Genomic DNA, 25,038 nt, shown 5'->3' with positions numbered 1-25,038 from the left:
CTAACACAGCCCTCACCACACGCACACACGCGCACACACATGCACAGGGGAGGGTGTGTGAACCAGAAAGTAATTACAACCTGACGCTTTCCCCGCTGTTGGATAAGCTTTAAAAAAAAAAAGAGCAGATAAAATTGAAAATTCTCTCAGTCATTAGCTGGCTCATTCACGTCAGCGCTGACAATGATGATCGTCATGGTGGCCGGCGTGGACTGAGCGCCTTCTGTTTACGAGCACATTTACACGTGCTGGCCCAGGGCATCACTTCATCCCCCTTGGAATCACGCGCTGTTGGTTCCCAGAATCGTGTCCCCTGTGTGTGGAGTCTTAGCGCCGAGAGGACCTGCTAAGTGGGTGACCCTCCAGGTGGGGAGGTGGCTGGTAGTGGCGGCTGTGACTTAATGTTTACGATTAAGCTGCAGAGAGGCCGCGGCCCCTCCCTCTCCACAGGGCTTGCAACGTGTGGGTGGCGGGAGACTCCAAGTGACCGTGTCTTGTCATTTGCAGGCTCTGTGGGCCCCCTCGCCGGCCACATCTCTGTGCTGTGACAGACCGTGCAGGTGAGTGTCGGTCACCCTGGATCCTCGGGGTGCCCCTGGCCGCGGGCAGACCTCCCAGCATTACCCGTGGTCATTGAGATGTCGTCTTCAGTTTTAAGATGAATGCTTGAGGGGGCGTCACGCCATGGCGCTGTCTCTTTTTCTGGGTGTGATCGCCCAGCGTTAGAATCCCTGACTGTGGAAACGCTCAGTAAATAATTACATAGCCGCAATTTGATGGTGAAATGCAATTTGGGACAGGGGCCAGGGGTGAGTTCCAGAACGGACTCCAGCCCGCGGAACACGCAGGTGCCCGGGACGGCCCCAGCCAGCACTCCACACGCACGGGCCCCCAGGGAGATGACAGTTGCCCAGGACACACTGCTGTTTTTTAACACCAGTGTCAAAAACCACGTGACTTGGTTTTCAAAAAGGAATCAAAACTCTTTCACATCCATGTCTGGGGCATAAGGTAGAGAAAAAAACCTTGGCCATTGTGTAGATTTGAATAAACCCACTTTGAAAGGTTCATGATGTTGAGTATTTGACCTTGTAGTAGATATCTCTCAAACTTGTCTTTGTTGTTTAGAAATAAATGTAAAACTGTTCATCCCTGAGGCCACCCGCCTCCCCGGGGCCTCTGCTGGGAGGCGACCTCGGGCTACGGCCCCCGTGCAGCGCGTCCTCGTGATGGGAAGCGGGGCACTGCCCGGGCTCCCCGGGCCTCCCCACACCAGCCAGCTCTGGCCAGGGGCTGCCCTCCGCCACCGGCTTCATGCCCTGGGCGTTTCTACCCCCCTCCCTCCCTCCCCAGACCCCATCCTCCGGTTCCTGCCACCTGCCCTGGTCTGCTCGCCCTTGGTTCCTGCAGACGTTAGCTCTCACCTCCCGCAGCTGGGATTCCTCCCCAGCCCGTCCCTGGGCCTGCGGCCCCCACACCTGGCAGGGGCTGGTGCACACAGGACTAGCCGCCGGCATAGATGCCTCCACCACCCACCCCACACGATGGGCTGCTTCTTCGCAGCTCCCTGCCACGGGCCTGATGCCCTAGAGTGAGGAAGGCTCCTCCCTCCAGGGTCCCGGCTTCCTGAACCCGGCCGGCCCGCTGCAGGTGTCTCCATCAGGCCCGCAGCGCTGCCGGGAGCCCCATGTCCTCTGCATACGCCCTGCCCCAGTCTGTTAAGGCCACTGAGACGCGGGCCCTCCCATGACGGGAAGTACTCAGACTGTGGACAGGAACCCTGCAGGTGCCGGCATCAGGTCCGGCGTGCACAAAGCGAACGTCCCCCCTCCCCTGGCCCTGGTCCTCAGGGCCTCTCCTGAAAGCCGCCCCTCCCCCAGGCCTGCGACGTGGAGCCCCACCATGGAGGACAGCCACGAGCTGGACCTCACCTACATCATCGAGCACATCATCGCCATGTCCTTCCCCGCCGGATGCTCCGAGGAGTCCTACCTGCACAACCTGCAGGAGGTGACATGCATGCTGAGGTCCAAGGATGGGGACAACTACCTGGTAAGCGGGGCTGGGGGGGCATTGAGCGTCGGGGTGGGGGGACGCCAAGTGTGGGGAACGCTGTGTGGGGACGGGGGTGGACACAGGGTGAACACACTGAGGGGAGCCCTGATCACGGGTTCAGCTGGGAGGACACTGAGTTTGCTGAAACTCGAGGAAGCCGCCGCCCCTGTGTCCTGGGGGTCTCTCTGGCCGTCCATCCATCTTTCCACAGGTTGGTGCTCTGGGACCCATGGGTCATGAGCGAGGTCCCCAGGGAGCAGGACTCACAGGGCCGTGGTGGTCCGGGCAGGGCCGCCCTGGGGGACGCCCAGGTCTCCTTGGGCCAGGGCAGCCATGGGCAGGGCCAGGCCCGCCTCCCCACTGGGTTGAGGGTGGTGGTTGGCCTCCCTGGTGTGGATGCCTGCTTTCCGTCCCCCCGAGGTCAGCCTGGAGGACCGAGCATTGCCCAGGTCCACTGTGAAACGCGGGGCATCTCTGGCTGGAGTCCACGGTGAGGAGAAGTGGGGGACAGCATCTTCCCGAACCCCCTCCGTCTCCCCCAACCCTGTGCCTGTCAGTGGCCCTGTGTCTGTGTCCTTCGTGGGTTCTGATCATGACTTGACTTAAATTCCAGCTCCTCGCCTCCCTGGACCTGCCGGGTGTGGCCTCGGGTATCTCCTTGAAGCTCTAATCTTTACCCCAAGCCAACATCCTTATCAGCCCCCTCAGGTGACAAATGGCCAGGCAGGACCCAGAGGCAGCTTGGCCAGGGCCACGCATGGAGGCAGTGTCCGGTCCTCCTCCCTGCGGGCCGTCTCCTCCTGACCCCTCCCAGGCAGTGTACATGCTGAGCCTGGTCCCTCCTTCCTCCCTGCTCCAACTCACTGTCCGCAGGGGTCTTGCCAGGGCCTGGGGCTGGTGCTGGGGGGCAGGTCCTCCCCTGATGCCAGTGGGGCCTTGTCGAGGCCACAGCCCCCCTTGCAAACAGCAAGAGTGTGGGTCCCCACCACTTTTGGGAACAAGGAACTCAGAAAAATCGGAGGAAAGACATGCAGTGTCTTCTGCAACTCTAAGGACCCCAGACTGCACCTGTCTTCCCCAGGGACATCTGAATTGTCTGCTCTGATAGGTGACTGCGGGGACAGAACGTCCCCACCGGCACACTGACCCTCCAGGGTGAGGTGTGTTAGCCCCAGGCGCTGGCCCTTCAAGGGAGGTGTTAAAGGGCACATGTCCCAGGGCATGGGAGGCAAAGAGCCAGGACCCAGGTCTGTGCTGAAGTACCCCCTTGTTCCCCTTCTGCTTTCCCAGGGGTGTGGTCGGTTCCACAGACCACACTGGTCCAGGGGCGCAGCATGTGGCCCTGGGGTCTCCCAGACCGGTCCCCTCGCAGCTCCAGGGCAAGGACAATCTCCTCACCCTGCTCCCATCCTCCCAGGAACGCCACACCCTCTGGGTGTGTCTGCCGGCCTGAAACATCCATTTGTTTTGTTGGTTTTTCATTCCGTGACAGTTACACGCCGTACACCTCAGTCTTCCGTCCTCCTTGATATCTCAAAGGCAAATGGCGCTGAGAAGGCAGGTCTCTCTTCTCTGACCCCTGAGGGTGACAGTTTGACTAACGGCTGCTTCTTCCCCCCGTAGGTGTTAAACCTTTTGGAAAAGAGATGTGACCTGACAAAGCTTAACCCAAAGGTAGGTCCATGATGTTTGTCCTGCTCATATGAAAGTAGTTTGTGGCAGTGCTGCAGAAAACGTGTGACAGCTCAGTTGTGACAGCAACCTGGATCCAGGCGAGAGACCAAGCAGCACTGGGAGGGGTGGAGAACTCAGGTTTATTACACCAGCGGGCCCAGAGGAGTTAACACTCCAGGCTCTGGACCCCGACTGTAGGTTTACACAGGTATTTATAGGCTGCCAGTTTACACTTTGCAACATCATATGCAAATAAGGTATAACGAAAGTTGACTAATTAGGAACAAGCTTTGTAAAAATGGACCAATCAGGAGGGAGAGAAATAACCAATCAGGAGTGAGAGAAATGGACCAATCAAGAGTGAGAGAAATAACCAATCAGGAGTGAGCTCCATGCAAATGAAGCACTACAAATGGACCAATCAGAAGTGAGTTCAGGGAACCAATAGAATTTTAGGGGTAAGTAACCTGGTTCAGAGGCAAAAGGTGAGACAGAGCCTCTGGGATGGTGCCGGCACCCAGATGGTGCCGGCAGGAGAGCAGTGGCCCTGCCTGGGGGTCCTGCCCGTCTTTTTATGGGGCTTCCCGCCTCAGCAGGTCTTTGTGGGATACGACATAAGAAGGGGTGTTAGGGACTGTTCACATCCAGGACTAATTTTGTTTCATCTATTTTTTTTGAGAGGGGGAGTTAGGTTTGTTTATTTATTTATTTTTGGAGGAGGTTGTGGGGTCTGGACCCAGACCCTCATGCACGTGAGCTTGTGCTTTACCACTTGAGCTATATCCTCCTCTCTATGACTAATTTTTTTTAATTAACCTTTTTAGAGTTCAAAATAGTTATAAACTCCCAGGAAGTTGAAAAAAATAATACAGAGAGATCCCACAGAGCCCTGGCCCTGTCTTCCCCGGGGGTCATGTCTTGCATAACTCAGAGTCAAATATTAATGCCAAGAAGTGGACCTTGGTACCATCCACAGACTGCATGAAGCTTCCACTGGGTTTCCCTGCAGCTGTGTGTGTGTGTGTGTCTGAGACCACTGCCACGATCAGATCCAGAACACTTTCACCTCAAAGATCTCCCCCCTCCATCCATTATTCTTTTTTTGGGGGGGGAGATAATGAGATAATTGAGTTTATCTATCTGTTTAATATATTTAATATATTTACTTAATGGAGGTCCCGGGGGTTGAACCCAGGATCTTGCGCATGCTAAGCACGTGCTCTACCACTGAGCTAGACCCTCCCCTCAATATTCTTTGTTTTTGGTACAGTGTTCTTTTTAATAGGCAAGATTTAGGGGACATTTTGTGGATTGTTGTAAGTGTAAGTTATGGTATATATGGTGCATGTATATATATATATATATATATATTCCACATGTTGGGATATTTGGAACCATTGGAATACAAAGCAGGGCACAGTGAGCTGCCTGTGTCACTGCTGGTCAACAAGGCAAAAGCGAGGAATTAAGTCTTAACAGGGATTCAGCTCTGCACAGTGTGCACAGAAACGCAGTGCAAGGGGGTCATGGCACCGTACAGCTGTCGGCTCCGAGTGGGGAAGGGGTGTGTGACTTTCTCTGCTCCCGGCCTGTTTCTGAATTTCGCCATCACTTGGCACAATTTCTATTGCTTTTATAAGAAGTCAGAGCTCTGCCTCCCCTCCCCACTGAAAAAAGGAGAGGAAAGCAAAGATGACACCCTTGCACCCGCGGGTGTAGACCGGGGCGTGTGTGTCTGCGCACAGACCTCGTCACATGACGATGGCTTTCTGTGTTTCTCGGTTGTGACCCAGGTTCGGAGGCCTTCCTCTCTGTGGGGCAGGGCCCTCTCCTCTGAGGAGAAGTTATCTGCCCCGTGAGTGGGCGCAGGGGTGGCTTGTGAGCTTTCCCAAGCTGCCATTGCAGTCTGAGCAGAGGAATCTTGGCAGCGGCTGGGGCCAAGCACCCCTGACCCAGGGCCGGCCAGGCGGGGCTTCTCCCTGTGAGCCAGGCATTCAGCGGCTCCCGAAAGCCATTCCCCGAGTTGCCCTCCCAGCCGCAGAAAAACAGCTAAGACCCCGGGGGAAAACACAATCTTTCATGTTCTTCCGTCCAGTAAAGCAGCCTGGCCGCAATTCCCACTACGTTTTAGAAAAGGAACAGGCAGTGTTGTTCTTGACTCTAAAATGAAATATTTTGCTAAATTAAAAAGAAAGAAAGAAAGAAACACTGTTGACTGGAAAAAAAAAAAAAAAAGCACAACCTAATAGTTGAGAACGAGGTTTTATTCAGTGGAAGAAACTGAGGACTGAAGCCCGGGAGACAGCGTCTCAGATCTCTGGGAGGGACTTCTCTGAAGAGGTAAGGGAGGAGCCAGGATATATGAGATGTTGCATCAAAGACGGGGTAGTTGGAACATGAAGCGATGCCTGTTAATTAATGAAAACCAGGCATCTCAGGTTAAGGAATTTAGTGCTTTTTTATGTACGGGAAGGTACAAAGTCTGGGCTCATTGGAATCACCTTGGATGTGCACCTGAGCTCTCCAGGGCCAGTGTCCTGTCCACCCCTGTCCTGAGTACCCCCGGGCACCGCCGGGGGTGGCGCAGCGGCTGACGGCTGGACGGCCGCGGCATCCTTTGTTCACTGATGCTGCGGGGCACCCTTCTCATTCGCACCATCATCACCTTCTCTATGTGCCCCACAGATCCTGGATGTGGGCTGGCCTGAGCTGCACGCGCCACCCCTGGACAAGATGTGCACCATTTGTAAGGCGCAGGAGGCCTGGCTGAACAGCGACCCCCAGCACGTGGTCGTCATTCACTGCAGGGTGAGCGCCCGCCCACTGGGGTTTGTGGGTCGGTTTTCAGAACCCATCCTTAGGGGAAAAAAACCCAAGAGTCCTGCAGCCTCCCAGCATCCAGCTTCAGCACGTGTGGGGCTGAGCTGCACGCAGTAAAATACCACAGGAGAGCGCGTGCCTTCATTTCCACACACTGTTATCAACGGAAGCCCCTTCTCCAGAAGCAGGGCGCTGCTACGACACGGGCCATCTGCTCTGCACGGCCGAGCTGGCCGGACACGGCGGACAGGCTGCTTCCCCTGCAGGCTCCCGACGGGACGGGATGTGTCCACCCTGGCATGGGCAGCATCTGGGCTGCCCGGACCCACTCCCCTCCCTCCTCCCGTGTCCTGCTTCTGCAGCTTCTCGGCTGCCTTGGAGTGTTCCCAGCCTCCCCCGCAGCCCCCGATTCCGCACGCTTGATCCTTTCCCCAGACACCACGATCTCGTGCCGCGCCCGGAGAGGAAATCTCTGCCCAGGGAAGGTGCGGAGGGCGGGCTCCGGCCTGGAGGGAGGGGCTGCCCCTGCTCTGTGCATTTTACACCGAACTCCGAGGCCATCAGCATGTCTCGTAGGTGAAGACGTCTCTGCCTGGAAGTGTTTCTTCTCTCCGACTTGGCACGCTCAGAAACTGCACAAAACCCTCTGCATCAGGGACCTGCATTTAAAAGAGCCGCCCCTTCGTGTTGTGGCCCCGCAGGAGCCCTGAGACCGGCCCCTAGGGTGAAACAAAGCTCCCACGCCCCGGGCACCTGACGGTCGCTTGCCCGAAGAATAGCCGCCGGGGGCACAGAAGGCGTCTCTCTGCCTGTCTTTCTCTCGCATCTGACGTGATCACTTTGTCTCATCAGCAGCCAGGTGGTTCCAGTGGTTCTCCTGCCAAATTAACCAAGTTAAAATGGAGAAAAAACAGAGAAAAAGTAGTGAAATCAAAAGCTGCGTCTTTGAAGAGACAAGCGAAGCTGATCATCTCTGGACCACAAGGGACTTGGCATGCAGTGACCTCTAGAGCGCGCCCTTTCCTAGACAGCGCTTGGCTCTCCAGACGCATCTTGTTAATGGGATTCACCGGCAACACCTTGAAGTATCTCAAGAGCAGTTTGCCCACCTCACGCTGTCGGGGAGGCCGTGAGCCCTTCCCGAGACGTTCTAGGAAGCATGATGTGGGGGAGAAGCGGCCTCGTGATTGGGACCTGCAGGCGTGGATGCTGAGGGAAGTCGGTCACCCTGCTGCTGGCGGGATATTGCGGACGTCTGTCCAGACGTGCTGGGCCTGCAGGTGTGCCCCTCCTCCCAGGAGAGGGCCCAGTGCATGGGGCCGACGGGCCAGCCTGCCACAGCCCTGCCCAGGTGGGTACATGGGGTGGCGTTTGCGGGGAAGTGTCCCCAGACCCCCCTCACTCGCCAGTACCGGTTGAGCAGAACCACCCCGCGATTCTTCCGGACGGTTTCGCCCCCTCTGCACCGTTGAGTTTGGAGTCGTTGGAGAGGAATGTTCATGGCGAATCTTGTGATCAGTGATCCGGATGAAAACTTCAAGTCCCAGAGACGGTTGTTTGTGCTTGAAGACTTCCTGCCCATCAGCAGCGCCCTGGAAACAGTGGCTGGTGGTTGGGGACAGCCGTGCGGAGGCCCCCGCGGATGCGGACTGGGCAGAGGTGCTGTCTACGTGCAGGGATTGACAACAGAAGCCCCCCGGGGGGTGCACGGTTCCAGCTGCAGGCGCTGGGGTCCATTGTGGATGGCTGGCTGTGCGTCTGCCCGAGTGCACTGAGTGTCCACGAGGACACAGGGGTCACGAGGCCGAGGGGAGGATGCTCCTGATGCCGTTCACGCGTCAGGATCCAGCCCCAAGTGTCCTCCGTCCTCCCTTGTCCAGGACGCACTGGGGACCTGCGTGCTGGTGGCACAGCCGTCTGGCACACGTGATTCTGGACCAGGTCTGTCGCCCACTGTTCTGGAGAGACCCAGACGAGCACCCACAGCTCTGGGCCCCATGGGCCCGTCACACCTCCTGTCGCCGGTGGACACAGCCCCGAGGTTCCTGAGCAGCCAGGCGTGGCCGTGTTCTGACAGAGTTTCCCCGGGGACACCGACGTGTGACGTTCATGTGACTTTATGTGTCATTGGAATGGCATCCTTTCAGTTTTTCTTCAGCTGTTTGAAAGTGTAAAAACAGCTCTTAACTCACAGGTGGCCGGTGCTCCGGGCATGGGCAGAGGTGGCTGGTCTGCCGACCGCTGTCCGGGGTCGTGGCGGTGTGTTCCGGAAGGTGGTGGTCCCTGGTTCCACCAGGGGGAGGGGGCCCGTCACGGAGCCCGGGTGCCTGCAGCCAGCTTATGGTGGCAGCAGAGACCTCGGTCCTGCCGGGCTGCCCTGTCCGGGCTCCTTGGTCCTCTGTGATGCTGGCGGCTGGCTGGGCTCGGCTTTCCTGCTCCTCTGGGCCATGTGTGCAGCCCTCCAAGCCCTGGGCCTGTGCATGGGGCATGAGTCGTGTCCATTGCTTCTGCCCCGGCTTCACTGGGACACGGGGAACCGAGTGGCCGCCTCTGTGCAGACCAGCCTGGGGGGCGTCCTTGGATGCCCGGGGAGCACCTGCTTCAGCCGGCTGCTGGCCAGCGGCCTCCCGTAGGCGTGTGCCCCGCCCCAGGGCAGGTCTGCACAGAGGACGCTCCCCTCCAGACAGGCTCCATGCCACGCCGCGGGGTGACCACCTCTCTCCCCTCCTGCAGGGCGGGAAGGGATGCATCGGAGTGGTCATCTCGTCCTACATGCACTTCACCAACATCTCCGCCAGGTAGGAGGGCGTCCTCGCTGCCCTGGGCATGGGGGGGAGGCGGCGCGGCCAGGACCCGACCCGCAGGCCGAGGCCGGCCGTGTGCTCGGCGCGTCCTGGGTGCCCAGAGACCCGGCCGCGAGCTCGGGGCGTGCGGCCATGAGAGAGACGCTTTCCTAGGTGTGGGGTGAGGGTCACCCCGGGTCCTTCTGCGGGAGATGAAGCGAGTTAGCAGAGCCAGGGCAGGGCCGTGTCACTGCTCACCTGCGCTCTGTGCACCATCACGGCAGGGCAGTCCTCGCTCCTACTTCAGAGGTGAAGACACTGGGGCCTGGCGGGCGCAGGCAGCTCGCTCGCAGTCTCATGGCCCATGAGCGGGAGGGGTCCAGGCCCCTGGGGACAACGGGGTCCACAGGGTGGGGGACCACATGCATGTCCCCGTGGGTTTGCATCTGCAGCTGAGGCTGCGTTCAGCAGCCCCTCGCAGGGCATGAACCCCTCCTTTCTGACGGGATCCAGGCCCATTCACATCGGCCCATCAGCCTCCCTGTCTCGCATTTGGGAGTGAAACCTGACTTTCCACGTGTTTTCTCTGGAAACACACTGGGGGTGGGCCATGCTTGCCAGGCAGGAAGCCCAACCCCCAGATGCAAATCAGAGCCCTTCCTGGGGACACTCAGCACCTGTGTGTGTGGACCACCTGGCTTCCTGGTCACACCGCCTCCCTCGACAAGCCAGGGACTCGGTCAGGGAGCCAGTTCCGCCCGGCGGGCTGCGGGGCACACCTCTCGTCTCTGCCCGCGACAGGGAGGCTCTGTCCAGAGCCAGCATTCCGGCGCCCTGGGCAGGCCCGCGTTTATGGAAAGCGCGCACACGCAGCTTTTTCACTCACAGCACATCACCGATACCCTCCTTAAAAGCCCTGCTCTTTCCAAATAGTCAGTGCGTCTCAGCTACGCCTGTCAGGAGGCCCTCGCGGGCGGCTCCGAGCCTCGGGGCCTCCCCTGGGAAGTGGGGGCAACGCTTGTGCCTCGCAGGATGCTGTGACACTAGCCCAGCGGCCGTGCTGGTACCGGTGGGGGTGACGCTGGTGCCCCCTCCCTAAGACGGAGTGACCCACCACGCTCGCTGTAACCCGCTTTCCTCAACGAACGCTCCTTCCTAAATGTCTTTCCTGACATCATTTCAGTGGCTGCACCGTTCACCGCTCGGTGGACAGGGTGTCATGTATTTAAGCATTTACTGACACTGCCTCTCCGGGTCGTTTGAAGATTTTCTTTAGAATTTTGGTTTTTTCCTTCTGTGATCTTGTGTCCCTAATGCATGCATGAGATGCATGCGTTCTCACCAGCACATCATTTTTCCCCCCATTAAAAAAAAAAAACGAAGTGTAGTCAGTTTACAATGTGTCAGTTTCTGGTGCACAGCATCACGCCCCAGCCAGACACACAGTAAGAACATCTCAGTCATTCCTACCGCTTCCTCTTACATGTTCTTCCCAGAAGCAGAGCAGTCCTAAGGAGCAGATGTCTGGAAGGCCTTTGCCACACACCGTGCGCATCTCGGAGCAGACACTTCAGGTCATGAAGGAGGATGAACGTTCTTGTAATGGCCCCAGGAAGATGAGGGTCGATAAAGCGTCGGTTCTGACGTCTTGAATGCTGGCCACAATGCAGTGTCAGCATTTAGTAGAAGTGAATTCCAGGGGACCGAAGGCTTAGAAATGCACGTGTGGGTATGGAACTCTGCTTTGTGACTTAAAACACATGCACATGCAGAGTCTTAGATATTCAGGGAGCCTGCACCTACCCCTGCCTCCGTGCAGACCCCACCCAGCCCCTTGTTAGACGGACGTGAGCAGCCCGTCTGTGCACCTATCTCTGCATGCTTGTCTAGGTCTTTCTGGCGTCCACGTTCCTGCACGCCCCGTTTTCCGGAAGGGGCACGCGCACACACACACATTCCAGGGAAGGGCCACATTGTGTGTGATCAGGGTTTCAAGGAAGCTTTGGGCTCAGGTGATCTGAGGACTTTGTGCGTCCTGCCCCTTGGCTTGTGCTGAGGTCAGATCAGGAAGCTGCATGAGTGCCCGTCTGGGGTGAACCTGTGGGCCCCGTATGGCTGGAGTATAAGGTCCCGTGGGCTGTTGGAGAACCGAGTGGCCATTGTGGCGGTCACTTCGGAGACATGGCCTCTGTCAGCTCTCCGCCCCACCAGCTGAAGCCTTCTCCCCGTCTCAAGGTGTTCCTAGACTGGAACTCAGAGTGTCCCCTGCGGGTCCTAGACTTGCCTCGTGGGGCTGGTGGGCGGCACCAACCGCAGGGCGTGCGGGGCCCCTCCTGGTCCAGAGGCCTGGGTGTGCCTGCTGGCCTCCGCAGAGCCCACTGATGCTGCCCCCATGTGGTGCCCATGTGGCAGGAGAGTGGACGCCGGGCCTGAGCCCGCCTGTGGGAAGCAGGGGTGGGCGACCCCCTGCCAGCATGCGTGGGGCCCAGTGATGCCCAGCAGAAGGGACTCAGACCCTGCAGGCCTGGCCCCCTCGGCCCCTCATCTTCTGGTGGGGGAAGAGGCCTGAGAGGAGGTGCTGAGTGGGTGTGCCAGGCAGTGGGGCTCCTGAGGGTGCGGGTCCCTCAGAGCAGCCTGGGGGCCCCCGTGGTGGCCGTGGGGCTCTCTCCCTCTGCCTCCCCAGTGCCGACCAGGCCCTCGACAGATTTGCCATGAAGAAGTTCTATGATGACAAAGTCTCGACTTTGATGCAGCCTTCCCAGAAACGGTGCGTGTTGTCCCAGAGTCAGAGCGCAAAGACCGACGAGGCCTCACACCTGAGGACATCGGGGCGGAGGGGGTGAGTCCTGGGAGCGGCCGAGGCAGGAGGGGTGGTGGTAGGTGCCCGGGGTGAATCCGGGGTGGATCATGACCCACCCTGGCCGGCTCTGGCGTGGACCCAGGGCCCCTCCCTGCGCTCAGTCATCGGTCCCTCCGTGCACTTGGCTGGTGTCCTGCCTCCAGGACCAGGGGCAGGGAGCTGCATCTGAGCTGAGTGGGGGGCCACGCAGCCTCTGCCAGGGTGGCTGCGGGCGGCGGGATGCGGCCACACGCTCTCCAGGACGAGTGTGGACACATGCAGGTTTGGGGATGGTGGCCCCTGCGCCCGGCATCAGCCTCAGAGGCAGAAGCTGTGGGGGGCCAGGGAGCAGGCCGCACCCAGGTGAGCCACGCCACCCTCAGGCCCGTGGAGCAGCGCCGGGTGCCGGCAGCCCGTGCCCGGCAGACACCCTTTCTCTGCATGTGGGGCCGGGGGGCTAAGGACACGGTCACCGTGTTTTCACTGTAAAGTGAACAGTTACTGAGACGGTTTTCCTGCGTTCATGTCTGTTTCCCCAGGGCCGAGGGCTGGGCCCACAGGTGCGGGGCACAGAAAGTTCCAGCAGCACCTGGGGGGAGGCAGGGCCGTGGGTGTGTTGGTCCAGGGCCGAGTCACGATGTTTACACTGGGGAAGGGGCTTCAGGGACTGCAGAGGCTCCTGCTGCTCCATCCTGGGAGATTCTCGTGGCTGGGGCATGCGTTGTGGGTGTGGGACCGCAGGACACGTGAGTCACCGAGGGAAACCAGGATTTTATTAGCCTTTCAGTTAAACGGCCCCGTGTTCTATTTTGAGCCAGCGAGTGTCATTTCTGGGCTGAGCTTTTTCTAAAATGGTGACATTTGTACGTGCCCCGGCGGGAGGGTGAGCAGGGGTAGTGCAGCCCAGAGCGCAGTGCTCACTGGGGACGGGTGCTGGTCACCCTTCCCTGCAGCTTATTAACAGCACTGATGGAGGAGGGGAACTTCTCCCTCTGACATGCCCCAGTCATGGTGCATCTAGTGAGGATGGAGGCCAGAGCGTTGACGAGTGGTCAGGGCGGCGTGGATTATGTTTGCACTCCGAGGCTCATCTCCAGCCCCGCAGGTCACCCCGCCCAGCGCCTGCCGGGGAAGATGCTGGTCACACCATAATCCAGCTGGTCACAACTGAGCGAAGCAATGCAGGAGCATCTGAGACCTCCAGGAGGCGCGGTGACCATGTCCGCGGGCACAGGCCAGGGTGGGAGCCGTGGCTGTGGCCCCAGATGGCCCCGAGGGCAAGCCTTGCAGGCCATTTCAGGACTGAGCTCAGGAAAGCATCTCAAAGCCAGTCTGGTGGTGAGAGTGGATTCATGAGCTGAGGCTTGTGGTTCTGGAAGCTCGGAGCCTGGCAGCAAGGCTCCTCCGGCCTTCACGTGATTAGTTTATGGGCCTGGGAGGCCGGAGGCCCGTCTGACGGATGGCAGATTCTCTGTCACTTTGTGCCTTCCTCCTAAAAGCCACCGAGCAGGCGGCCTGCGGCAACAGAGGCCCCTTGGAAGTCGCTGGTTCCCAGCGGGGTTTCTGGGCGGGGGTGCCCTCTCCCCGCACCTGTCACCTGAGCAGACTGAGGGCAGCGGGTGGAAGCCCCGGGGCGGCCTCCGGCGGAGGCCGACGGCCCTGCTGCATCAGCGTGGCCCATGAACATGGAGGCCCCTTCAGTTTGATGGGGAATTAAGAAAAGAAACTTCTTCTCTGGCCTTCGTCAGCACAGCCCGGTGGGAGCAATGAGTGAAGTGGTGGCAAGCTCACCCTTTCTTCCACTTCCCTGTTCCCAGAAGGAGCGAGACGGCACACGCTTCTGGGGTCCCCCCTCCGAGAGCGGTGGGGGATGACAGGTGACCGGCTCCTTTGGGGCAGCAAACCCCTCGCAGGGGTGCGGAGAAGAAGGGACCCTGGGGAGACCCCGGTGGGGTCGTTCCCATGTCCCCTCTGCGAGGCGAGGGGGAAGCCAAAAGTCCGGGTGTGCGGACCCCAGGATTCCTGGGTGTCTAGTAGCCAAAAGTTCCCCAGGCTGTAGGATTATGTGGTTTGGAATATTTCTGTCATTTTGGATGGAGGGGAGGTAGGTAGTTTTACTGAATTATTTTTAGAGGAGGGGCTGGGGATGGAACCCAGGACCTCGTGCCTGCTAAGCACACGCTCCACCCCTGAGCGACACCCTCCCCATTTCTCCCGTTTTTGACACGATGCCATGAGTGTCCGAGAGGACCTTGGATGGGAAGCAGGGAAGGTGCAGAGGGCACATGTGCAGGTCTTCTCTCCGGAGGTTTTCCTAAAAGGCCGTTCCGATCCCGGTCAGGTGTCTAACAACTGGGTGGTAAAACCACAGTGTCACAAAATCCAGGCCTGGGGCTTGGGAGTTACGGCTGCATCGAATCCTGTGAACAAGTTGCCTGCAACGACTTCAGCTCCACAAGGTCAGGCAGCAGGATCGCCGGGAAGTGGCGCTTCATGAATAGGAAACACTGACTTACAAAATGACTTTGTGTTTCTTCCCGACAAAGGAAGCGCGGGGAGGAAGAACTCAGCTGCATTTCATCCTAACACTTTATGTCTTTGATTCACCTAGAAAGGTGAGAAGTCTGCATGCACAGCAGACGTCTGAAATGGGCAGGTGAGAATTTACACATGAGCTGCTTCAAGAGGAGGGTTTTTGGTGCAATGCCATGAGGAACTGGCCCCGCTGGGCAGTGCGCCTGGGGCCCAGGCAGGGGGATGCCCACCTCAGTTCCGTCTCTGACCCCTGGGAGCGCGGCCTGGGCTCTGGGAGCTTGCAGGGAAATGGTCTTCTTCTGCCGTCACCCTGACCCTTGACCCTCCTCACCCGAAAGAAGCAACGTCCACGCTCCCTCTGGCTGCTGGGTGGCAGTGGTGGCCGGGCTGTGTCAGTGGAAGTGGAGGACCCTCCGTATGTGCACAAAAATGTGAAACAAACTGACCACCACCCCTCCTTCCTGACACCAGGTCTGTGTGCTCATGGGTCCCCGAGTGAAGGGCCACCTTGTCCGGAGTGACCAGTGCGGGCGGAGCGAGCAGCCAGGTGCCCACAGAGGAGACACACTGGCTTGGCCATGAGGAGGCCGAGGGGTCAAGGGTTGTGACCAGGGCTGCCTGGCACTGCAGGGAGGACGACCGCTCTCTGGAACCGGCGATGACCACGTCCGTGGTCCATTCTCTTGTGCTCAAGACCAGGGAGCTGCAGGGCCTGCAAACTGCAGGGTGTGCACTGGGTGATAAGCAGGCAGATGGGTCCTGAGGATGGAGACACCCATGTCCCTCAGTCTGCATGAGAGGATGGACACCTGCATCCTCACGTCTGAACGGGAGGATAAAGACACCTGCTGTCTGGCTAGAAGGTGGGACAAGAAGCCGAGTGGAGTCACCTGGTGATCCATCCCTGCAGCCACAGCCCGGCCACGGGGCCACCCACCACCCAGGGCTTCCATCCAGCCTTGCCATCCTGCGGTGAGGTCTCCGAAATGGAAGAGGGGCACCTGCCACCCGGAAAGTGGAAACACTGTGAAGGACACCCAAGCTGAAGCCAATGTTCTAACGTTTTTTCTAAAAGGATAGATTATAGGTAGGGGGATTTTTGGTCTTATTTGTTTGTGGGTGGTAATTCGGTTTATTGCTTTATCTTTAGAGGCGGCACTGGGGATCAAACCCAGGACTCGTGAGTGCTAGGCATGTGCTGTATCCCTGAGTTCTACCCTCCCTCTACTATAAGTGGAGGTTTTAAACTTCTGTTTTTACAGTTTACTAGAAATTTCCTTCTTGTTCTGTTTGCTTTACTTGCAAATTCAGCAGCTTGAGATAACGGACTGCCTCTGAATTGCTGGGGTCAATCAGATACTTTTAAAAAATGTGAGTGTGCCCGGCATGTGGCGTTGTGTAAGTTTAAGGCATACAAGCATTGATGTGATGCATTCCCGTCCTGTGAGGAGACCTCCGGGACTCACTCCTCCTCCGTGCAGGTCTGTACCCTCAAACCCCTCTTGTCCCCAAGCCCCCAGACCCTGGGGACCACCATTTCCCTTTCTTTTTTTAAAAGTTTGGCTCTTTAAGATTCCATATATATGACTGACACACTGTGAAGAGACGCTACCTCCCACCATTCAGATGGCCATCATCAAAAGGATGAGAAAACGAGCATCGGCGGGGACGTGGCGGGAAGGGACCCTCGTGCACTGTGGGTGGGGATCTAAACTGGTGTAGCCACTGTGGGCGACGGTGTTGCAGGATCCTCAAAATATTAAAAACAGAACTGCCGTGTGACCCGGCAACCCCAATCCCGGCTGTACACCTGAAGGAATGAAAGCAGGACCTGGAAGAGATGCCTCCACCCCGTGTTCACTGCAGCATTGTCCACAGCAGCCGAGATGTTGGAGCACCCAGGTGTCGCTCCGGGGATGGGTGGACGAGGAAGACGTGGTGTACACACTTGAAAGAGGACTCAGCCGTAACAAACGGATGAAAATGTGCCACCTGTGACAACGTGGGTGGACAGTATGCTGAGTGAAATAAGCAGACGAGTTTCTTAGCATAAGTACACTGAGCCTGGCAGGGGTCCCAGTCATGGGGCGGGGGTCCCTGGCTCCAGGGGGAGTGGACAGGGTGGGGGGGGCATGGAGGAGCCCATGAGTCAGCGGGCACCTCCTCCCTGCACCTGGGGGGTTCCGTGTCGGCGTTGGGGTTCCGAGGTGCACGGAGGTGCTGCGTACCGTGGGCTTTTGGTTTGCTCCGGAGTGAGGCGCTGCAGGGGGAGGGAGAGGCTGAGGCCAGGCTGTGTGTGAGATCCCGGCAGGTCTGCGCCCACCTGGGGTCACAGCCAGCACCTTGTGTCCCGGGAGGAGCAAGGGGGAAGCACTCCTCGGGTAGGGTCTCTCTGGACTGCCAGGTGCACCCACAGGGCTGTCGGCCGGCAGGGTCTTCAGAGAGCAGGGTGAGACAGGCCGTGGGGAGGGCGGGCACAGAGGAGGAGAAGGGAGAGGGCAGGAGGGCAGTGCAGGAGCTCATGTGGGGGCCCTCACCATCAGATGTGTCATGGAGTGCAGACCCCCGTGCCTTGGGTTTCCCAGGGATAGCAGGATGAGAGATGGGTTGGGTGACTTCAGAGGTGTGAGCTGGTTCAGAGAACACGTGCATGGGACCGCAGGGCTCCTGCTGTCCCGTCTCCCGGCCTGGGGACCATGACCGTGCCATGCCCTGGCCTTGCCTGGCTTGGGGTTCCTTGGACAGAGGTGGTGCCCGGTGCTTGGGGTGCAGAGCAGGAGGTGCCCAGGGTTCTGTGTCCAGGTCGTGGGCCACGTCAGCATGGGGGCCCGGAGGTTCTCAATGGGTGTTGGGCCTGGTTTGCGCTCCAGGGCAGGGACCAGAGCCTGGGGTGCTGGGACCCCTCCCGGCTGTGAGCAGTCACATTGAGGTCTCTCCTAGGGCTCCTCCCTCCTCCCCGGGGGGCCCCCCCAGGGTGTGGGGGTGGGAGGGACCTCGTGGGCGCTCTAAGCCACTGCCCTCCGCAGGTACGTTCAGTTTCTCAGTGGGCTCCTGTCAGGAACGGTGAAGATGAATGCGTCACCCCTGTTCCTGCATTTTGTCATCCTGCATGGGACCCCGAACTTCGACATGGGTGGAGGTGAGTGTCTCCACACCTGCTTCCCGGTGCCGGCCCTGCCTCCCGTTCCCTCCTGAGACGTCCACGCCGGGGGCTGGTCCTCAGTCCCCCTGGCCCCTGACCACACAAAGCTGCCAGGGTGCGGCAGGGCCGACCTGCCTATCAGGGGCACGGGTGGCCAGTGAGGGGAGCGGGACCTGCCCCGGGAGCGCGGTGTCCCTCGCTGTGGGTGACTCCAGCACTGCTGCCCCAGGCCCCGAGGGAAGGCCCTGGCTCCCCTCTGTCCACGCATCCATCCGTCAGACTGCGGTTCGCCTGTTGGCTTCGCATCTTTACAGAGCACTCTGTGTGTCTTTCAGCCTGCCGGCCCTTTCTGAAGCTCTACCAGGCCATGCAGCCGGTGTACACGTCAGGGATCTAGTGAGTGGGTTGCCTGCGTGGGGGCACTGAAGAGCGAGGGAGGGGCCTGGCCAGGAGTGGAGGGTGGGGGTGGGGTGGGGGCGGGGGTCCCACTGCAGAGCTGGGGAGGGGCCTTGCCAGGGTGGGGCGGGGTAGAGGTCCCACTGCAGGGCGGGGGCGGGGGCTGTGGCAGAGCCCAGATGGACCCCCAGGAAGCCGCCCGGGAAGCCGAGGTGGGGGACCCCCGCCATACCTCTGGCAGGCGTCTTGCTACTGTCACAGTGGTTGGCTCCATCCAGGGGCCAGGACGCTGGGACCGGAGTGGGGCTGAGGGGCCCCATGCTGCATGGAAGGAATCGGATACGGCTCTCATTTGGGGGCCGACCACAATTTGCCTCTCTCTCCTTTTTGCGTTTAGACAAAGGGCAGGCACACATTTCCAGAATGTGTATGAGTTTCTAGATCTTTTTGATTGGGTTTGTTTCTGTTTGGATGAGCATTTTATGCACATTGATGGAAAATGAACAAAGGTGAAAAAAAGGCTTCTCATTGCTCGGAAGGAGCTGTTACCACATGTCTGGACTCCTGTTGGACCCGGGCGTTGGTGACACACGGGTGGTCACACTCTTAGCTTATTACAGAAGCGGGGCCGTGAACACCCCTGGGTTCCACGCTGCCTGGGGTCTCTGGTGTTGCCCCCAGGACCTTGCCGGCCCCATGGCTTTTTCGCACCTTTTGGACCCTTTTCTGCAGAGGAGAGTCTAAGGATTTGGGTTCCTGGGCGGAGCAGGGTACCTTGTGTGATGTCCATCATGGGGCTGCTGTTCTCAGAATGCATTCTTCCCACTAAATCACGAACCCTGTGACAACGAACCTTTTTGTTTGTTCTGAAGCAACGTTGGCCCAGAAAACCAAGGCAGGGTCTGCATCTCCGTGGAGCCGGCCCAGCTCCTGAAGGGGGACGTCATGGTGAGTGGTCCCCTGCCCCTCTCTCCCACATCACACCCCAAAGGCCCCTGCCATCCCCCCACCCAGAGAAAACCCACAGGAAGGGTGAGAAGCAAGCCTTTCTCTTTAGGCAGTTGGTTGATTTTTTGAGTAAAGCTGTGCAGGTTTTTGTTTGCTTTTTTTTAAATTGAATATAGTTGATTCAGTGTTAGTTTCTGGTGTACAGCATAGCGATTCAGTTACACATACTTGTTCCTTTTCAGATTCTTTTTCATTATAATTTATTACAAGAAATTAAATATAGTTCCCTGTGCTGTACAGTAGGACCTTGTTGTTAATCTGTTTTATATCCAGTAATTTGTACTTGCAAATTCCAAGCTCCTAGTGTATCTCAACCCCCTTCCCCCTTTGGTGACCATAAGTTTGTTTTGTGTCTGTGAGTCTGTTCCTGCTTTTGCAGTGGAATACTATTCAGCCATGAAAAAGAAATAATACCTTTTGCAGCAAGATGGATGGACCTAGAGGTTCTATACTAAGTGAAGTTGGTCAGACAGAGAAAGACAGATACCCTATGATACACTTATATGTGGACTCTAAATAAAATGAGGCAAATGACCTTCTTTACAGAGTGAGTACAGCCTTTTTAACAAAGGGAGTAAACAAGGCTACTTGCAATTTGCACCCTTGAAGTTCAAGTCCTAACCCAGCCACTGCTCTTTCCGGGTTCCCACTTCTCGACTGTAATGCCCGTCTTTACGTGACCCAGGCCTCCCAGGTGTAGATGCAGATGGAAAGTGTTCATTCATCATTAGTAGTCTGCCCCCTGGCTCTGGGCCCCGGCTCTAGTCCTCCAGCCAGAAGGAGGCCAGAAGACCCAGAGAGGCCGAGAGAGAACGGCGAGGCTGCTGTTGTGATGGGCACCCAGCCGCTGGCTCCAGGCCTCGCCTCCAGCCCATGGCCTGGGGGAGAGCCTGCTGCCAGCATCTCCAGGCTGGGGGCTCGCTGGGGTCTATGGTGGGTCTGTGGACCCACAAAGGGCCCAAGTCCCTTTGTGATGGCCCGAGGGAGGTGGCCAAAAGCCCGGGAAGTGGCAGGTGACTCCCACACCAGGTCGTGGGGTCCTCTCCCAGAAGGAGCTCCTGACTGTGGGCTGGAGGCTGCAGGTCCTCCCCCTGCCTGGGCCAAGGGCCCGTTGTCAGCCAAGGACCTGTTGGGGGCCTCACTGGCCCTGCCTCTGTCCCTCCCTCTCCCCTTCCTTCCTTCCCATTAATTCATTTGTCCAGCAGCCCTTTCTGAATGTTGGTAGCTTTCTGAGTGTCTGCGTGGTGCCTTGGCACTGGGGGGGTGGGGGGACATCTTTGTCCTGGAGGAGCCTGGGGAGTGGTCATCTCCAGGAGGGGATCCGGAGAGCCCCGCAGAGATGGTCCTGCCAGACAAGGCTGGTGGGCCAGGGGCTCCAGGAGGACGTGCCCTCGGGCCGGGCGCAAGGCGCTGGGTGGGGTGTGAAAGGCGCAGTGCCGACCCTGAGGGTGCCACTGTGGGGGTTAGCTGTCCTGCGAGACTGAAGCTGGGTGGTTCAGGGCTTTTGCAGCTTGCTTCTGGGAAGCGTGGTGTTACCGAAGCTCTTTCCCGTGTCCTGACGATGCACTGAGCTACACCCGAGGGTCCCCGCCGCAGGACTGAGTTGGAGGCGCGGTGGTCAGGGGAGAAAGCCCTTGGTCTCCGACTGAAGGCACGCTCCAGCCACAGCGGATTTGGCCGGGACAGGCCTCGGCCCATGCCTGGGCTTCCGCCAGGTCTGCGGCTTAAAGGGACTGGGTGGCCTCGGATGGGTCACTGTCCAGACCCGAGCCCCCCTGCTGCATGGGAACCACATGGGGGTTCGTGAGGATGCGATGGGTCAGCGTAGCTGGCGGGGTGAAGGCCACTTGATGTGACCGTGGGCCTGCTGTGGCTTGGCCTGGGGGCCTCCACCTCGGGAGACCCCCAACCCCAGGAGGCCCCAACCCACCGGTCTTACCGCTGCCCAGCCCTGTGGTGAGCTGACGGGGTGCTCCGCCCGGGGCCCCGTCCACACCTGACAGTCCAGAGCCCACCCCCGGCTGGAGTCCCCGGGCAGGCCCACAGCCCACAAGCACCATGAGCCGCTGTTTTCCCCAGGGGACCAGCCGTGGTACTGCTTTAGGGACACATGTCCAGGCCCGTCTGCATCACAGCACAAGTCGAGGTGCAGGCACCCCGGCAGCTCGAGGGCTCGGGAGCCTCCTGGGGGAATGTTTCCAACATAAAGACATCTCCGTGGTTTTCTGTTCCTGGGAGAGCTGCTGGCAGGCAGATAGGGTCTCCCAGACCCTTCCCAGCAAACAGCCCCTCTGTAGGCCAGACCCTCCCACACCTCTGTGCTCTCCCAATGCAGAGAATTTTGGGAGTGCATTATGACTTGCTTTGTACTTCCTGTGTTTACTGTTCACTTTTGCACACTCTGCACTTATTTTTGCAGCATTATCAGATGGGAGGAGGAGGATGTGAGTTACAGCTGGAAAGGCGTACTTTTCCATCACACAGGGTGGGTTCCCCTTGTGCTGTTTGTAGAAAGGAGGTTTGGTTTACTGATCGAGGAGGCCTCCAGGTAGCTGTGACCTCCCATGTTGGTGTTCCCCGCGCTCCCAGGACAAAGTCCCGCTGCCTGGGGGCTCAGACAACCCGTGATCATCCTCTCCCCATCCTGGAGGCCGGAGCCCAAGAGCAAGGTGTCGGCAGGGCTGGTGTCTCCTGCAGACACTGTCTCCTCCCTGAGTCCTCACGGGGTCTCCCTCTGCGTGTCTGTGTCATCTCTGCTTACAAGGACACCAGTCCCATGGGGTTGCCCCACCTCAATACGACCTCATTTTATGTTAATCACCTTTAGGACTTCAGTGTAGGAATTTGGGGGGGACAGAATTCAGATCCTAATACTTGTGTCCATCAAGTAAACCTGCCCTAGTGAGATCAGCAGTGAAATTGGGCTCATTGTTCCCCCCTCCCCCCGCCCCGGGCTGTGACCTGACTGCTCGTTCATTCTTAGAGGACGAGAGGGTGAGTCACACGCAGCCCCCACTCCCACGAGTTTAGATTCCAGCTGTAGAGTGGGACGAGCCGGCGGATCCTCGTGCGTGCTCACCTGTGCACAGAGACACACGGGAGGGTCGCGCCGGGACGGTCATGGCGGGAGTGGTGATCCCAGCCTGGGGAGGAAGAGGCACTCGGGGACGGGCCCCGGGTGTCAGCGCAGCCACACTCAGAGCACAGTCCATTGGCTCCTTGCTCGAAACCCCAGGGCTGTTGGCTCCACCTGAAGACAGCCCGAGAAACCGCACGGGAAGGGCAGGTGCCCGGAATGTCCCTCGCGGTGGCAGAGTGTCCTGGGGGCAGCCTGAGCTGCCCTCCTGCACGTCTCCTCCCAGCCTCTCCCAGCTCAGGTGAACTTTGGTTTGCCTGGTCCTGCATTCTGGCCAGTTAGCGCCTGGCATCCTCTTCTGTGGACCCAGCAAACGGCCCTCGAGTGGAGGAAGCTGCGTCGGGGGAGGGGATGCTTCAGGGCCTTTTCTGTGTAAAGGTTCAAATACACAGGCGTTTTCATCTCTCAGCGAGAACCTGACAGAGGCCGGGACTTGGACGGACTCCTAGCTGCAGGGAATGAGTGTCTGAGTTCCCACCGCAGGGGCTGAGGGCTCAGCCAGGATGTCTGTCTGGTGTGTGCTGGGCTCTGGATGGCAGGAGGGGCTCCCCGGGCCGGCTGGCGGCCCCGGCCACCGTTCTGAGATGACATCGTCCTCGGATTTTTCCCTCCTGGAGTTTGGTGAATGCATCCTTGTCACAGGTGCCGTCTCCTCCCCGCATCCTCACGGGGTCTGTGGGCTCATCTCGTCTGCTTACAGGGCCGCCCACTTCCCACCCCTGGGATTCTGTGTCGAGACCGGTTAACACGGGTCTCGGGGGTCGAGTTCCGAGAGGTAAGGCCGCGTCCGCTCTGGTGGGTTGGGAACCCTGTGTGGGAAGGTTGAGGGCTCTGTCCTTCCTCCCTTCCCCTGGGGGGCTGGCAGGAGGGCTGTCCCTCCCTCCCTCTGCACACCCCCACCCCACCTCCCCGTCTTTGCACTGTGCTCCCCCGAGGGCCAGATTTTCGAGGCCACCCCCTCGGGCGCTCAGCAGACTCGCTGCCATTGGGGTCTGCCGGCATGTCAGTATGTAACCTCGCTGAGGAATCCGCGTGGGCGCGGCCGCCGGGAGCCTGGCAGATGTCCAGGCCCTGAGGGCTGGTAAACACTTTCTCAGCCACGTGCCTTGTCTTGCTGTCTCTGCTGGTGCCCCATGGCCACTGAATCCTGCCGCCTTGGTGGCAGCCCCAACCCGGCCCCAGCAACCAGCCTGTGTAGCTCCTGCTTCCTACTCAGGGCACTTGGGTGACGTCCGGGCGGAGGACGCGCCCGGGGTCCCCGGACTAGCTCTTGCAGGGGCTGTTGTCGGAGGCGGTCGTGTGTCTGTCTGTGTATCGCCCTGCGAGTATGCGCTGTCAGGCGTCTTTCTCCCCCGCTGGGCCGCGGGGCCCTGCCACCCTCTGACATCACTGTGGCCTCCATCTGAGTGAAAGCACACTGGCCCTGGCTAACGCAGTCACTCTGATTCACCAGGGCAGCTGACAGGCTTGTGAAACCTTAGGGTGTGTGGCTGTGGCTGTGTCTTTGAGGACACACGTTCCTTGGGGCCGTCTAGATGGCCACCGGGGCCACCAGCAAAGTGGGTGGAAACAGGTGACCCTCTTCCTGGAGGGGGCACATGGCAGCTTTGATGACTGAGGGAGGATGGAACTGAAGAGGGGCCTCCACTGACCAGGCTGGGACCCCAGAGGGCCGACCTCTGACCCTGAGGCAGGTGCTCCGGGGAACCCGTCCTCTGGTTTGGAATTTCTAGAACGCATCAACCCTTGGCCTTCAGATTTTAGAATATTTGCATTTGAAACAATTCCAAGAGCTGGGTCTCAATTTTGCACGCAGGGAAAATACCCCTTGGTCCAAGGTGCTTTACCTCCTGTAGGTGGAAAGTGTGAAATAAAAACACACCAGTGCCACCTCAGGATTAAGCAGGTCTGGTAGTATATCAGTCATTTAAATTTTTTTTTAATTTTTTAAATTAAAAAAATTAAAATGTGTCAGTCTTTAGGCTCCAGATTGTTGGAGAATGTTTCTCTCAGGGCCGTTGGTAACAAATGCATAAAACCCAGCAGATACAGCGAATGTTTGGATTCACATACTGTGTTCCTACATGGTGCTGATTTGATCCTTGTCACAAATTCACAAGGCCGTCATTTTAATACAGAGAAAGTCGTGTCGTCAGAGGAAGTAAGGGTGTTCCCCGAGCCTCAGGCCCACCCCGCCCACACCATGTGTCTCCACTGTGGGCTTTGGAGGATGGCCTGTGACAGCCGATGGCCTTTGGTGCCCCACTCACTGTTTCAGTTTTTCCCTCTGTTTTCCCACTGTTTCACTGTTTTCCCCTTGTGCAAAGTTGAGCACTGGCTCTTGTGAGTGTCCTTTCAAATGCAGATAGTCTAAAATCTGAAGGCCAAGGATTGCTGTGTCCTAGAGACTCGCTGGGGAGACCTAGGTAAATAAAACTGCTAATGTAGATGGATGAGGGGTAAATTGCAGACCTCGGTGGCTCGAATCTTTATGCAACGTCACCAACACTTGATATCTTCAGCAGTTCTCCCATGGCATGTAGACAGGTGATTCTGGTCTCTTGTCACCAACGCCACGGAGGTTGGCCGTCGTGGATGGTGATCAGTCCGGCTCTGCGGAGGCCCCCAGGCAGGGCTCCTGTAGGATGGG

General features: G+C 58.6%; 1 protein-coding gene across 1 annotated transcript in view; it reads left to right on the top strand.

Moving 5' to 3' along the window:
* LOC141575832 (tensin-3-like) overlaps positions 1 to 25,038 on the top strand; it is an 86,303-nt gene that overhangs the window by 13,137 nt on the left and 48,128 nt on the right. The window contains 9 exon segments of the mRNA XM_074356841.1: positions 508 to 560; positions 1,881 to 2,052; positions 3,679 to 3,729; positions 6,415 to 6,537; positions 9,283 to 9,347; positions 12,016 to 12,099; positions 17,733 to 17,845; positions 18,184 to 18,244; positions 19,117 to 19,192. Of these exon segments, the coding sequence (XP_074212942.1) occupies positions 1,903 to 2,052; positions 3,679 to 3,729; positions 6,415 to 6,537; positions 9,283 to 9,347; positions 12,016 to 12,099; positions 17,733 to 17,845; positions 18,184 to 18,244; positions 19,117 to 19,192 (723 nt within the window). The 5' untranslated portion in view covers positions 508 to 560; positions 1,881 to 1,902.

The sequence above is a fragment of the Camelus bactrianus genome, chromosome 33 (genome assembly GCF_048773025.1).
Source record: "Camelus bactrianus isolate YW-2024 breed Bactrian camel chromosome 33, ASM4877302v1, whole genome shotgun sequence".
In the NCBI taxonomy this organism is placed as follows: domain Eukaryota; kingdom Metazoa; phylum Chordata; class Mammalia; order Artiodactyla; family Camelidae; genus Camelus; species Camelus bactrianus.
Note: the sequence above shows the minus strand (reverse complement) of the source record. Positions and strands in the feature narration are given on the sequence as shown.